Source organism: Haliotis rubra, unplaced genomic scaffold, assembly GCF_003918875.1.
Source record: "Haliotis rubra isolate DU_JTF1 unplaced genomic scaffold, ASM391887v1 Scf810, whole genome shotgun sequence".
Lineage (NCBI taxonomy): Eukaryota > Metazoa > Mollusca > Gastropoda > Lepetellida > Haliotidae > Haliotis > Haliotis rubra.
Window position 1 is genome coordinate 178,603 of NW_025767536.1, and position 14,954 is coordinate 193,556.

General features: G+C 42.0%; 1 protein-coding gene across 1 annotated transcript in view; it reads right to left on the minus strand.

Annotated features, from left to right (window-relative positions):
• Positions 1–390: 390 nt before the first annotated feature.
• The window catches only part of LOC124261822 (matrix metalloproteinase-16-like), a 100,279-nt gene continuing 85,715 nt past the window's right edge, over positions 391–14,954 (minus strand). Inside the window, exons 6-11 of the mRNA XM_046696198.1 lie at positions 14,662–14,820; positions 13,164–13,304; positions 12,220–12,356; positions 7,652–7,787; positions 2,660–2,832; positions 391–1,961 (exon numbers count right to left, since the gene is read on the minus strand). Coding sequence (XP_046552154.1) covers positions 1,677–1,961; positions 2,660–2,832; positions 7,652–7,787; positions 12,220–12,356; positions 13,164–13,304; positions 14,662–14,820 — 1,031 coding nt within the window. The 3' untranslated portion in view covers positions 391–1,676. The remainder of the gene's footprint in view (positions 1,962–2,659; positions 2,833–7,651; positions 7,788–12,219; positions 12,357–13,163; positions 13,305–14,661; positions 14,821–14,954) is intronic.

The window sequence follows — 14,954 nt, forward strand, 5'->3', positions numbered from 1 at the left end:
TCCTAGGACCCGTACGCTTTTCATATAACGCCTTTGAAAGAATCAGAGAATCGACTATCTCCTCTCCCAACTAATAAACGCCGACATATAAACCTATACAGTGGCAGTGTTCACCCGTCAACTATATCTTTACACAGGCTTAACGGTAGTCTTTCTAACTACACCTATGCTTGTGGATTTCGCAAAAGTGGTACTGTATTTAGTTACTTTGGGCTTTTCGATCACATTGTTCTGAATATATTATTGTAGAAAGGCGTAAAACACAATTCACTCACTCACTAAAATCTGTAGTAATCAATGTTGTCATCTGGGGTACATCCCTATTGTAATCAGGTCGGTATAGGACATAGTGTTATGCAGATCGGGATTACAATGTAGAGAGCTAGAGGGTTTTGTAATAACAAGATGATTTAATATATAGCTAAACAAAATGTAAAATATATCAAAGATGAAAATGTACATGCAAGTCTATACACAACAGTCTTTCGTCAGTGGCATTAAATGTCGTCCAAATGCGCTCATGTCCGCGTTAATAGCATCACGGAAAATTATTCATGTACTCGGAACAAATATTGTACCGCACACGTTTTCAACGTAACGTCGTCAAGATGGCTCCAATATGACGTCAGTCTATAAGTGGTCCGGTCGTTCTCTTATCATTCAAGACGGCTCCAACAAAGACGTCACAAAGACGTCATATAGCGGTAGGGATCGTTCTTCCGTCAAGGTGGCTCCAACATGACGTCATATAGCGGTAGGGATCATTCCTCCGTAAAGGTGGCTCCATCCAAGACGTCACTTCTTGTAGCCGGGCACATAGTTCCTTCGTCGAGATGCAACAAAACGTCACTTCATTTGGTGGTACAGATAGTTTTTTCGACAAGATTGTCCCAACAAAGGCATCACTTCAAATAGCAATACAGATCGTTCTTTCGTCAAGATGACACGAACCGCCGTCTCTGGCGGTACAAGGCTTCCATGTACGTGTTTGGCCACAGATGCCCACGGTAGTTTGGCATAGCTGTATGTGAGTATTTGTGTGTCCATGTTATCTGTAGATCGTGGCATACAGTTATAGAACCGTTCTCTTTGAGTCAAAGTCTCTTTGATACCGCACCACCTGTATATCAGAGGAAGTGATGTCATTCAGTCATGCGCGTCCAAGGTACTGTGCTTCACGGCCATGTGACGACCATGCTACGGTCCACAGTTCTCCACAGTGTATAGCAAAAGTGAAGTTTCATGAAAGACTACTGTGACATCACGTGATGATTGACCTAGTCCATGATATTTACAGAGTGACAGCAACATCCACGTGACCGTAAGTGAAGGTGTATTTCAAATGACGGAGATCGTAGCGAGATCAATGATTTCAGGGTTCGAACCTAAAACTTGCCCAGTAGCCCGAGAGCTAGGTTCGAGCCCGGATTTTTCTCTTGGTGGATGGTATGCAAAATGCCAAAGACTTGTGAGTAGTAATTGTAAAAACACTTTTACTAAAGCAGTCACTGTTTCCAACACCATAGCTTGTGCTTTCAGCAGGTCACGTGACCATGTCACGTGATGCCTGTGACGGAACTTCCTCCAAGATGACGTGCACTCTCGTCCGTGGAATGATTTACAAGTTCACTGTTGTTTACGTTTACTTACAGCCTATACCCGTGTCCGTGACGTCATCAACTGCACCGGCTTTGAAGAAACACACACAAACACACGAGAAGACTTCCAAGGCTGTTGAGTCCTATCACAGTAGCGCTGTTCACCCCGTTCGGCGGATCAGGCACAGACAAAAAACCTTCACCTTTCGCGTCAGCCTCGTTCCGGAGATTCCCAGAATCCTCTGTGTTCCTTCCTCTGAGCGCATTGATGTCGTTGCCGAGCTGACCAAACTGCTCCATCTGCGCAGCATCCGGGCACCCTAGCCACCAGCTGCCAACGTCTCTGGGGTAACCGTCGTCCGCCTGCAGAGATACAAGGATTAACATAGGAATTGTATGGTCGCAAGTCGTCTCAGCGGAGTGTCCACAATGGCTGTTGTGACAGCCCTTGAATGTGATGGACACGATTAGTAGACACAAGTGCAACTATATCACGTCTGAAGTGTACTACCTTAATATCACGTCTCTAGTAAACAGTATTACCTTTATATCACGTCTCTAGTAAACAGTATTACCTTAATATCACGTCTCTAGTAAACAGTATTACCTTTATATCACGTCTCTAGTAAACAGTACTACCTTTATATCACGTCTCTAGTAAACAGTATTATTTTATACCACGTCTCTAGTAAACAGTACCTTTATATCACGTCTCTAGTAAACAGTATTACCTTTATATCACGTCTCTAGTAAACAGTATCACCTTTATATCACGTCTCTAGTAAACAGTATTACCTTTATATCACGTCTCTAGTAAACAGTATTACCTTTATATCACATCTCTAGTAAACAGTATTAGTTTATGCCACGTCTCAATATCACCTGCACGTCTCTAGTAAACTGTATTACCTTATATCACGTCTCTAGTAAACAGTAATACACTATATCACGTCTCTAGTAAACAGTATTATTTTATGCCACGTCTCAATATCACGTTCAAAAGATACTCTCACTCGTGTATCTACTAACCACGGGGACAGTTCCACCTGAATGGGACTTACCCTAAAATTACTGTCATGGAAACGATAGTATTTCCTTCCAGTGAAGAAGTAAGTGCGACTATTCTTCCACTGGAACGCTGCTTCTACTCCAGGAGGTATTCCCCGCCACACAGACATCGGTTTTGGGTAAGTGGAATCCACCCGGTTGGCCGAGTAACGCCAGTACTTGTCACCTAGGCAACGGAAGAAACAGTGGGATCAGCTGGATGCTCAGTACGTTCTTACAGAAGCGGAATAAATATTGCACGTGCAATCAAGGAATGGGATGAAGTCATCCGAAGTTTCGTAGGATATACAATTCTTATATTGCACAAAGTCCATACATGTGAATAGAAAAATGCTATTCGTCCTATCTATACCTCACGCAATATTATATCACATATATGTGAACATACATTTCTTGTGTTTTTAGTTTTGATTATCTTATGCATGTTTTCTTACAAGTGTATACCTTGTACTCTTCATGAAATGGAGTAAATATAGCACGCTTACTCCATCATTTACAGCACACTATTCCTGAGCATCATATCAACGCCATGTTTGTCACGTAAACGTCTACATTTAACGTCAGTGGCCATGTCGGCATCCACGCTTCACATTGACAACACCTACTCTCTCTCACTGATATACTACAATGTTAATGCAAATGTCATCACATCAACTGTTAAAACTGTAACGGTGATTATAACATAGTCAAATCGATGTTTACTCTGTAGCGTCGCACTACAACGTTAACGTTTATACTATCACATCAACGTCTCTCACATTGTTTCCATGTCAAATAATGACAGTAACATGCACGTTAACAAGCATCTACTTACTTCAGTTCGGTCGCAACGACATTGCACTCGGTCGCAACGACATTATCAACAAACAAAGACACCTACACTCTCATGTCAGTATCTAACAAAAGATCGCACAATGTCCACGCTGTCACAAAGACGCGTCAACGTCTACACCGTCACGCCAATGCTTACACATACACGTCACGTCAACGTCCACACTTTCGTTGTAAGTTACAAAACAGAATGCGCATTTAATAGCATCTGTATCCAAACGACGGCGGTCCCTTGCTCAAACTATCAATCAGTGGATTGTCTGGTCTATGTTCTGTTATTAACAGTTTGTCGTCATATCGCTACAATATTACTGGGTGAAGCGTTAAACAGTAAAGGCATGCGTGGGTCACTTCATCCCGAGAATATCCCCTTTCAAATCAGAGTATATTATACACACTACACGCTAAGCCGGCCCGCTGTAGTGAGCTGCCATATTCAACAACCCCGCCATCTACACTGCAGAAACATACCGTCACCTGATTGGTCGACTAGAACGACCAGACAGATAACTCAGTTCCACTGGCCAAATCTAATATCGAAGCTTTCAGCCAGAATTAAACAACTATATTTGCAGTACAGGTACTTGACAGTGTCAAGCTATCGTTTGCTCTACTTGTGACCAGCGTCCAACGTCATCGACACCGATAAAAGCATCGCGGTAATTCAATCACGAGCTCCAAACTCTGGCACAGTGTATTATAGGTAGGGTTAGAGCAGTTAGTACACAATACAGACTCTAATTGCTAACAGATGATCGAAATAATTACATTCGGATGATGGCTTTCAAGATACTCACAGGATTCTTAATTAGATAATTTTTTACGCTTGGAGGTATTCCGTTGCCTATCAAATATAGACACTAATTCGGTTGTACGCTGCATGAAGCCTTTCCAGTCGACCTTGACCCTCATATGACCTCTTAACCCAGGATAAAAATAGATACAGAAACGTCAACTGACCTGCTTGACGTTATGTTCACGTTTTGATGTTGTTGCTAAACTTTATTTCAGTTTATATGGTCAATATTGTTAGCTTATAATTCGGTTATTAAATTTACCTTGACTTTATAGGGAAGCCTGGTTGATTTAAACTGTTGGAACACTACGCCAAAATTTGCCTATGTGATCTACATGTGAACCGTTGTCTCGAACGTTGATATGTCGGAGTTACGGTTTTCTCGACGTAAAAGCTTGGCCCTCACGTATTTCTTATTCTTTATTCATCTTGTTAACGGATATGTCGAACCTCCGATAACTGGTAGTTTTTGCGTAGGTCCCTCCAAATTCGACCCAACGGTGTTAGGCCGTATATATAACAGGTGCAACTAACAGTTAATAATGAGGTGAGTGAGTTTAGTTTTAAGCCGCTTTTAGCAATATTCCAGCAATAACAAGGCGGAGGAAACCAGAAATGGGCGTCACATGCGGGGAATCAAATCCCGGTCTCCAGCGTGATGAGCGAACACTTAAACCACTAGGCTACCCCATCGCCTCTAGATAGTAAATGCAATAGAAACAGGAGCTCGTACTGAAGTATTACTTCATTGTACTAAATGACCTCGGGCGGTGGGTTAGCCTGCTGGTTAATGAGTTCACTCTTCAGTCACTCAGAAATCTCGGGTTCGATTCCCCAAATGGTTACAATATGTGAGACTTTTTCTGGTGTCAGGCAAATTGGTGCTTTTAGAACAAAGGACATAAAATCTTTCAAGCACTTTGGAGTGAGTGAGTTAAATCTATCGTCACATCGGCAATATTTCAGCCATATCGTGACGAGAACAATTAAATTTATACATGGTAATTAATGGTAAATTGTAAAAACCTGTTAACGAAGGACAGTAAAATAACTAGATTATCACAGATTCGAATTTAAAACTAGCAATTAACTCTAAAACAGTTTAACTGCCTCTGTAAATAATCGAGTCTGGACCAGACAATCCAGTGATCAACAACATGAGCATCGATATGCGCAATTGGGAACCGATGACATGTGTCAACCAAGTCAGCGAGCCTGACCACCCGATCCCGTTAGTAACCTCTTACGACAAGCATGGGTTACTGAAGGCCAATATTTTAACCCGCACCTTCATGGATAGGTTATATCCCGAACCGTGTATCGTGTGCTGGTTTCCCTGTGTAAGTTTCAGAAAGTATTCTGAGACGATAAAACTGACGAAAATTAACCATATCAGGTTTCAGGTTTCATATAAGGAACTTCCACTTACGACATCATCACCGCCCTTGCCAGGAACGTCATTAGACGTCAGAATGCCCCGAAGGTCAGTTTGGCGTCGGTAACAGAAATTGCACATTAACCCAAATCGTGTGAAGCACATGCAGCTGGGAACATTCACCTTTCCAAAATTACTTTTTATATTACAGATTTATTATCGGAATTAGGTTATATGAACGTGTTAGTTGAAGAATATGGCCTATGGCGTGTAGGGACAGTTTAAGCGTTGATTCGTCACGCCATATGGAGGATAACGAATTATCCGAATTTCGCTATGTTATAACCAAATGGCAACTGCTAACCGATATATGTGAAACTATCAAGAATGAATAGTGATTCTTTATACTTTAAGCCGTTTTATTACAGGGCGGCAGAGGAGCCGAGGGGATATAGTGGTGGGATTTGCTCCTGTGCATAGAGCTTAGGTCACAAATCAGTTGAAGTTAAGCAACTTTGGACGCGGAGAGTCCTTGGATGGGTGACCGTGTTTGGCAGCTTGACTCCTGAGTTTTTAGGACTTCACTCCTGCCCCACAACGAAGCACATGTGATACATGTGGTCTCACCTTAGTGTGACTTACTTTGTGTGACTTCGGCGGTTTATAGCTGGCAAATTTATAGAGAGACCCAAAAACAACAACAATGTCATAAAATTATATGTATAAGAAATACACTTACAAAAATATCCGCCTTGCACTAGGTTAGTGTGAAAGCGATGCATAAAGAAACAAGGCTGGTTCGATATAGTCCATAGAGGTCGATAATCGTTAACTAGATAAGTATCGGAGACGTAAGTTTGAGCAAAAACGTCTGACAGAAATGAATTTATCATCTAATGGAGGGTGTTATCGGTGCAATAAAGCATTCTGATCAACTTAGTATCCAAATCTGATAACTATGCAAAGTACGTCAGTCCACGAACTACTTTCGGAAAACTCCATACACGCCAACGTTTAACATTTTATTGATGACGTCGTCGCGAGTTTACATTGTTTGTAAACAAACATGGCTGCCCCCATTCTCAAAATTGGTGATTCTGTGAGAATTGATGACAGAGGTTCTGGAGTCGTTACTGCAATAACTGACTTTGGAAAACACGAAAAGGAGTACTTCGTTCAAATTGAAGGTACGGATTACGAGGCACGGCTGAAAGGCAATCGTCTAAGAAAGGTACCAACCAAGGATTTGGATCAATCGATTACAATACAGACGACGAATCGATTCCGTCAGGTATCAGAAACTGATATTGATGAGATGATTACCCGCAGTGAAAAAAGAAACACTCCCAAGAAAACCCTGCCCAATTTTGTTGTTCTTTTTAGACAGAAAGATCTTATTTTAGGCATGGGTTATGTTTGTACTGTATTAGCGACTAGTAACAACTATAGGTCGCCGTCATGAACGACCTTCACCTTGGTGTACCGCTAAATATTCTTATGCGAATGCTCGATTCTCTTCATATAAATTCACGTACGATTTGCTTCTTAATTAAGAGTAATTTAAAGAATGACATTATATGATAAAGAGATATTTAACCTCGTTTCAAAGGCTCGCATAATACAATTTTTATTCCTAACATATGATATTAATGATACGGAAACACACCCGGTGAATAATCTCTATATATTTCACATCACTGGTGTGGTGAGATTGTGTTTGCATGGATTATTACCAAAACAGCGTCCTGAGCAAAGTTTATATGCAGACTATATTATGAATAAAGGCCTAATTTGTATATTGTGTGAGAAAATTAAAAACGTTTTCCTATGACAAAAGTTGATGTACGATATTATCGATAATACAATTCTAATATCGATAACCACTATTAACTAAACCTATCGACGATATTACCGATTATCGATCATTTAAGCCACCCTGTAAAGAAATATCCGTCATAATACCTCCACGGAACCTTCACTGACCTTTAACGAAATATGTCTTGCTGTTGCCGCTCCAGACGAAGGCGGCGTCGATGTGATCGGGTACGCCGCGGAATCCCTCCGTGATTTTCCTCCTGTAAATGAGGCGGAAATTGTGGAACTTCCAGTAAGTTTCCCCCTGAAAGACAAAACAATAAGATCAGGACTTACTGAAAATATCGTCTAAGATCAGGACTTACTGAAAATATCGTCTAGAAAGACCAAATAATCGTCTAGAAAGATCAAATAACAAGATAGAAAATATCGTCTAGATAGACCAAATAACTAGATCAGGACCAAATAACAAGATCAGAACTTACTGAAAATATCGTCTAGATAGACCAAATAACAAGATCAGGACTTACTGAAAATATCGTCTAGATAGACCAAATAACAAGATCAGGACTTACTGAAAATATCGTCTAGATAGACCAAATAACAAGATCAGGACTTACTGAAAATATCGTCTAGATAGACCAAATAACAAGATCAGGACTTACTGAAAATATCGTCTAGATAGACCAAATAACAAGATCAGGACTTACTTAGAAAATATGAAAATATCGTCTAGATAGACCAAATAACAAGATCAGGACTTACTGAAAATATCGTCTAGATAGACCAAATAGATCAAGATCAGGACTTACACATTGAAAATATAGAAAGACTAAAAATAAGATAGATCAGGAAAAATATAACAAGATCAGGACTTACTGAAAATATCGTCTAGATAGACCAAATAACAAGATCAGGACTTACTGAAAATATCGTCTAGATAGACCAAATAACAAGATCAGGACTTACTGAAAATATCGTCTAGATAGACCAAATAACAAGATCAGGACTTACTAACGTCGTAGAAGACCAAATAAAAGATCAGGACTTACTGAAAATATCGTCTAGATAGACCAAATAACAAGATCAGGACTTACTGAAAATATCGTCTAGATAGACCAAATAACAAGATCAGGACTTACTGAAAATATCGTCTAGAAAGACCAAATAACAAGATCAGGACTTACTGAAAATATCGTCTATCGTCTAGACTTAGATCGTCCAAATAACAAGATCAGGACTTACTGAAAATATCGTCTAGATAGACCAAATAACAAGATCAGAACTTACTGAAAATATCGTCTAGAAAGACCAAATAACTAGATCAGGACTTATTACTGAAAATATCGTCTAGATAGACCAAATAACAAGATCAGGACTTACTGAAAATATCGTCTAGATAGACCAAATAACAAGATCAGGACTTACTGAAAATATCGTCTAGAAAGACCAAATAACTAGATCAGGACTTACTGAAAATATCGTCTAAAATACAAGACAATAATGTAAGAACGGACTGATAATTTTTATAAGAACGTACTAATACTTTTGTAACAACGTACTGATAGGTTTGTAAGAACGTACTGATACTTTTGTAAGAACGTACTGATAGTTTTGTAACAACGTACTGATACTTTTGTAAGAACGTACTGATAGTTTTGTAAGAACGTACTGATAGTTTTGTAAGAATGACATTTCATTAAACTCTGAAAGTACTGTAATTTTCCTGTGAAATATACGGTAATAAATTTAGAAATTATTGTTAGCTTCCTCAGAAACACATGGCAATACCTCAAAAAGATTTTAAGTGTCATCTGAAAAACATGAAAGTAAGTTTTGTCTTAAAATATGTCAGTAACGTCAAAACCTGTACCATGTTTTCTAAAAGAGAAGACGATAGTTCGCGAATTTCACGTTCGTTACGCTGGTTATATTTCGGATATCACTTTCTCAGTAAAGTACAGATTCTAGCACTTTTGCTGAGATGAGTTCCATCCAGGAATAACTGATTAGGAGTGGCTTAGACGGCTGACGGGTGCTGGCGATTAGGATGGGACCCACAAGTACTAGAATCTGCACTTTTTAAGAAAATGTAATTCCAAATATAACATGTGTTACATTTCACCACTTTCTAAATCATGTAATGTGTATTCATCCACGTACGTTTACTTTGAATACGTAGGTCGATGCTCATGTTGTTGATCACTGGATTGTCTTGCCCAGTCGTGATTATTTACAGACCGCCACCATATAGCTGGAATATTGCTGAGTGTGGAGAAAAACTCACTCACTCAATAGCTTTTAAAAACACGAACTTACATCCATAAAGTAAAGATTCTCTGAAAGACATGGCAACAATGCCAGAACTTGAGTACGTTTGTATAATGACACATGAAATCAATGCCAGTACATGTCATGCCTGTCCTCCGAAAGACATCGTGCCAATCTCAGCACTAAGTAGAGTACCTTGTTGTCTGAACTTTTAGAGGAACGTTTATAATATAAGAACTTCAATAGAGACCGTGCTCTCTTCGTTACTAGGACAAGGGTGGCCCATAAGACTGAAGCGTCTAAATTTGCTGAGTTGCCTCCCTTTGTCGCACCGGGAACCTATGATCAAGGTTTCCATGATCTTGTTTCTAGATTTGTCAGCACTATACCGATGTTTGTGGTTTCACCGAAGTGATAAACAAACGTCTGAAACCTACACCACTTCGGGTTTCCATCCCGCATCAAGAAGACCACCATGACACAAATGGAATGAGTGAATGAGTGAGCATGGTTTTACACTGCTTTTAGTAATATTCCAGCAATATCACGGCGGGGGACATCAGATTGGGCTCTACACATTGTGCCTATGTGGGGAATCTAACCCGGGTCTTCAGCGTGACGAGCGGACGCTTTAACCAGTAGGCTACCCCACCGCCCCAATACAGCTGGACTATCTGACGCGACTGCAGTGGCAGTGATGGGTATGTGTATTTGTGGGGGCCTAAACTGATTTCCTTGTTCAGATACGACTGGGTTTCTCTTCAGCGACCATGCATGGAGCCCTACTCGTCCCTTCCGACAAACGACCTTCCTTTGCCGCCAGCAAATTGCATCTAACGTGGCTATTGGCGTCCCTGGACGATTGACTCAAGGAATTCAATTTATCTAACTTGGAGAAACTTGACCTCCCAAATGTGTGCAAATCGGTGGTTGGAGACCCTTGAGCTCTGCACTGCGTCATCAGAGCAAGCAGTGTGTAGAGTCTGGCTAGTGTAGGACTATCGATCCCTTCACTTAGAGTCAGTGTGAAAGTATCTCTTTCTACCGAGCGGCGAGGTGCGAGAGGGTTCGGGAGGCGGCTGGCGAGTTAAACACCTCACGCGAGTAATAACTGAAAAACATATCAGCAAATACGTAACAGTTACTGTGGTAATCTGACATAGTGACGTCAGACACCGGAGTTAGCGGGACCTGACGTTCTGGTTGCCATGACGACGCGTCTCAGTGGCGCCCTCTTTTGAGCTTGGGCCATTGGCCATGCTTCACACTTCAGTGAATGTATTATTGAAGTGGGGATAATCTATATACAACACAATGGCGTCCATTTAATGCTGTTGACTCTTCCCGTAACGCAGAATGACATAAAGCCCGGTGCTAACTGTGAAATGCAGTGTAGAGCAAGCCTGATATCTCTTAGATCTCAATCAGAAAGCCACTGACATTTTTCTGTGTCACGAAACGTGTTTTGTCCGCTCATTACGCATTATTTTAAATCCGCATTAGCTGAACAAAACCGAGCAGATGCTGGGATAACTGGAACTTGAAAATTACATTAACATCTCTAAACCATGATCAACTGAAAGCATCCCGACATACAAATCATTGTTGGAGTAATGTTCTCGCTATTACTTAAAGACGTCAATTGCGTAGATCGATGCTCATGCTGTTGATCACTGGATTGCCTGGCCCAGACTCGATTATTTGCAGACCGCCGCCATATTGCTGTAATATTGCGGCGTAAAACTAAACTTACTCACTTAAAGACGTTTAGAATTCTTCAGAATACTTTTAGAAGGTCCGATATGTCCGAATAAACTGTATACTGAGGCTCGAGTGTCCACAATGACAGATAGGACCATGGTCAGGCAGACAGGACCATTGTCTGTGTCTTAAGGTTGAGTGAGTGAGTGAGTGAGCATGTTTTTTATGCCGCTTTTAGCAATATTCCAGCAATATCTGGCGACACCAGAAATGGGCTTCAGACATTGCACTCATGTGAGAAAACTAATCCGGGTGTTCGTCGTGATGAGTAAACGCTTTAACCACTAGGCTAACCTTTCGCCCCCTTAAGGCTGACAATGCCCCAGCTGAGATCACGATATTGGAGTGCCATTTGTGTAACTGAGACTGTGTGTCTACAGGATAATTATGACCTACCAGAAAGGTATCCATGATACAAATCTAGTTAACAGGCACAAAAAGGAGGTTTTTAATTACATAACTTATTTGAATAAAATATGTCACGGTTGCCATGGTGATCCGAACATGACAAAGATTATCTTGGTTTGCCTCCTCCAGACTCGAACACATAATTTTCTGACCTAAGATGATTAACCAGGATCTACATTATCTCTCCCGTGTGTATTTACACGGGTGTAGTCAAAGGTTAACGCACCGTGCTCGTCACCGCCGTGGTCGTGACCGTTATGTCGTACAAATAGTCGAGAATAGCACGTAGTTCTTACCTTGAAGAGAAAGGTATAGCCATTATTCCAGTGTAGAGCGGCATCTATCGGCCCGGTCACCTCCACCCAGTCCCAGGAGATTTCCCTGGGGAAACCGGGTTCGATCCCCTTCCCGTTCAACCGGTAGTAGTACCGACCTGAAACAGCAAGGCCAACCATGGTGAGATACCCGTTTGGTCCGTGTAGTAGCACTGCTCTAAAAGAAGCATTATCAAGCATGGTCACAGTCATTAAACCTATAGCAGCCCTTCTTTAAACCAGCATGGTCTACCATTTTGAGCTATCCGTTTAGTTGGTAGTGGCCCTGCTCAAGGGAGCATAATTAAGCATGGCCAGGGAGCCACTAACCTATAGTAGCCTTCCTTGAAATGGCATGGTCAACCGTGGTGAGATACCCATTGTGTTTGTAATAGCACTGCTCACAGTAGAGAGCATTGTCAAACCTGGTCGAAAACCCGTTTAATCGAAAGCAACCCAAAGATTGCCATCCATGGTTAGATAGGATTGTTATCCATGGTCAGATAGGATTGTCATCCATGGTCAGATAGGATTGTCATCCATGGTCAGTTAGGATTGTTATCCATGGTCAGATAGGATTGTCATCCATGGTCAGATAGGATTGTCATCCATGGTCAGATAGGATTGTAATCCATGGTCAGATAGGATTGTCATCCATGGTCAGATAGGAGCGTCATCCATGGTCAGATACCTGTTTGACCATGTAGTAGCCCAGCTCAAGATCAAATACCCATTCTTAGGGGTCAGATTGGTCAAATTCTGACAGTTAACATCAGTTGTCAAATTCTGACAGTTAACATCAGTTTCAGAAGTTACAAGAATTGACTCTTTATGCCAACACGGGTAGCTTATCATTTTCAATGTTCACTGAAAATGGCCATGACATGGTAAAGATCATCATTGTAAGGCAATTAAGAGCATCTCACCTTTAAAAACGTACGTAAAGCCGTCCGCGTTCTGTGTTATGGCGTCGACGGAAGGGTCTCGACATATACTGGGAATGGTGATCTTTGGTCCCTCGGTGGGGCGTGGTCGTTCGGGGATGGGTTTCACGTCGTTACGGGGACCTGAAACACAGTAACATCTGTATGACAGGGGGTGTATGTGTCGGCACGGTCGCTCGGGGAGGAGATTCTCTTGGTAACAGCTATATCTGTGTGACAGGGTATGGAATGATGGTATTTGCCACGGCCGTTCTGAAATGATATTTTCTTGGTTACAGCTATATCTGTGTGACAGGGTGTGCGTGTGTCGGCACGGTCGCTCGGGGATGAGATTCTCATGGTTACAGCTATATCTGTATGACAGGGTATGGAATGAAGGTGTTTGGCACGGCAGTTTTGAAATGAGATTCTCTTGGTTACAGCTATATCTGTATGACCGAGTATGGAATGAAGGCGTTTACTATGACAGTTCTGAAATGAGATTCTCATGGTTACAGCTATATCTGTGTGACAGGGTGTGTGTGTGTCGGCACGGTCGCTCGGGGATGAGATTCTCATGGTTACAGCTATATCTGTATGACAGGGTGTGGAATGAAGGTGTTTGGCACGGTGTGTGTGTTGACGGTCGCTCGGGGGATTGAGATTCTGACAGTTCTGAAATGGTTACAGACTATATCATGGTTTACAGCTATATCTGTATGACAGGGTGTGTATGACGGCACGGTCGTGTGTGTGTCGGCACGGTCGCTCGGGGATGAGATTCTCATGGTTACAGCTATATCTGTATGACAGGGTGTGTGTGTGTCGGCACGGTCGCTCGGGGATGAGATTCTCATGGTTACAGCTATATCTGTATGACAGGGTGTGTGTGTGTCGGCACGGTCGCTCGGGGATGAGATTCTCATGGTTACAGCTATATCTGTATGACAGGGTGTGTGTGTGTCGGCACGGTCGCTCGGGGATGAGATTCTCATGGTTACAGCTATATCTGTATGACAGGGGTGTGTGTGTCGGCACGGTCGCTCGGGGATGAGATTCTCATGGTTACAGCTATATCTGTATGACAGGGTGTGTGTGTGTCGGCACGGTCGCTCGGGGATGAGATTCTCATGGTTACAGCTATATCTGTATGACAGGGTGTGTGTGTGTCGGCACGGTCGCTCGGGGATGAGATTCTCATGGTTACAGCTATGCCTGTATGACAGGGTGTGTGTGTGTCGGCACGGTTGCTCGGGGATGAGATTCTCATGGTTACAGCTATGCCTGTATGATCAGGGATGAGATTCTCATCTGTATGACCGGGTATGGACTGAAGGTGTTTGGCACAAACTGTTCTGAAATGAGATTCTCTTGGTTAACCAGAAACACCATCATATGTGTAATATATGGTGTCCAAAAGAAGGGGTTCGGTGTTGGGCGCAGTCGCTCGAGGGTGGCCTTCAGGAACCCTATACCCGCATAGAACGGACACTCGACTTACCGTACAACTCCTGTATTGCAGCCACATCATCTGGATCCAGGCTAAATGATCTCTGGAAGCCCCGATAGAAAGGGGCCATCAAAGCGGAACTGACGTCAGAGTGCGCAAGGCCAAGCGAGTGACCAAACTCATGTGCTGCCACCTGGAATAGGTTTATGCCTGAAACATATGGGAGGTAATCAGGTGGGAGAGATCGATCGATCACATTGTACGTTACCAAAGTAGTTTTTTCCTTTTTTTCAAAGGTTTTACTGGGGTTCAGGAAAGACACCTTAAACTGAATATAGAGCTAT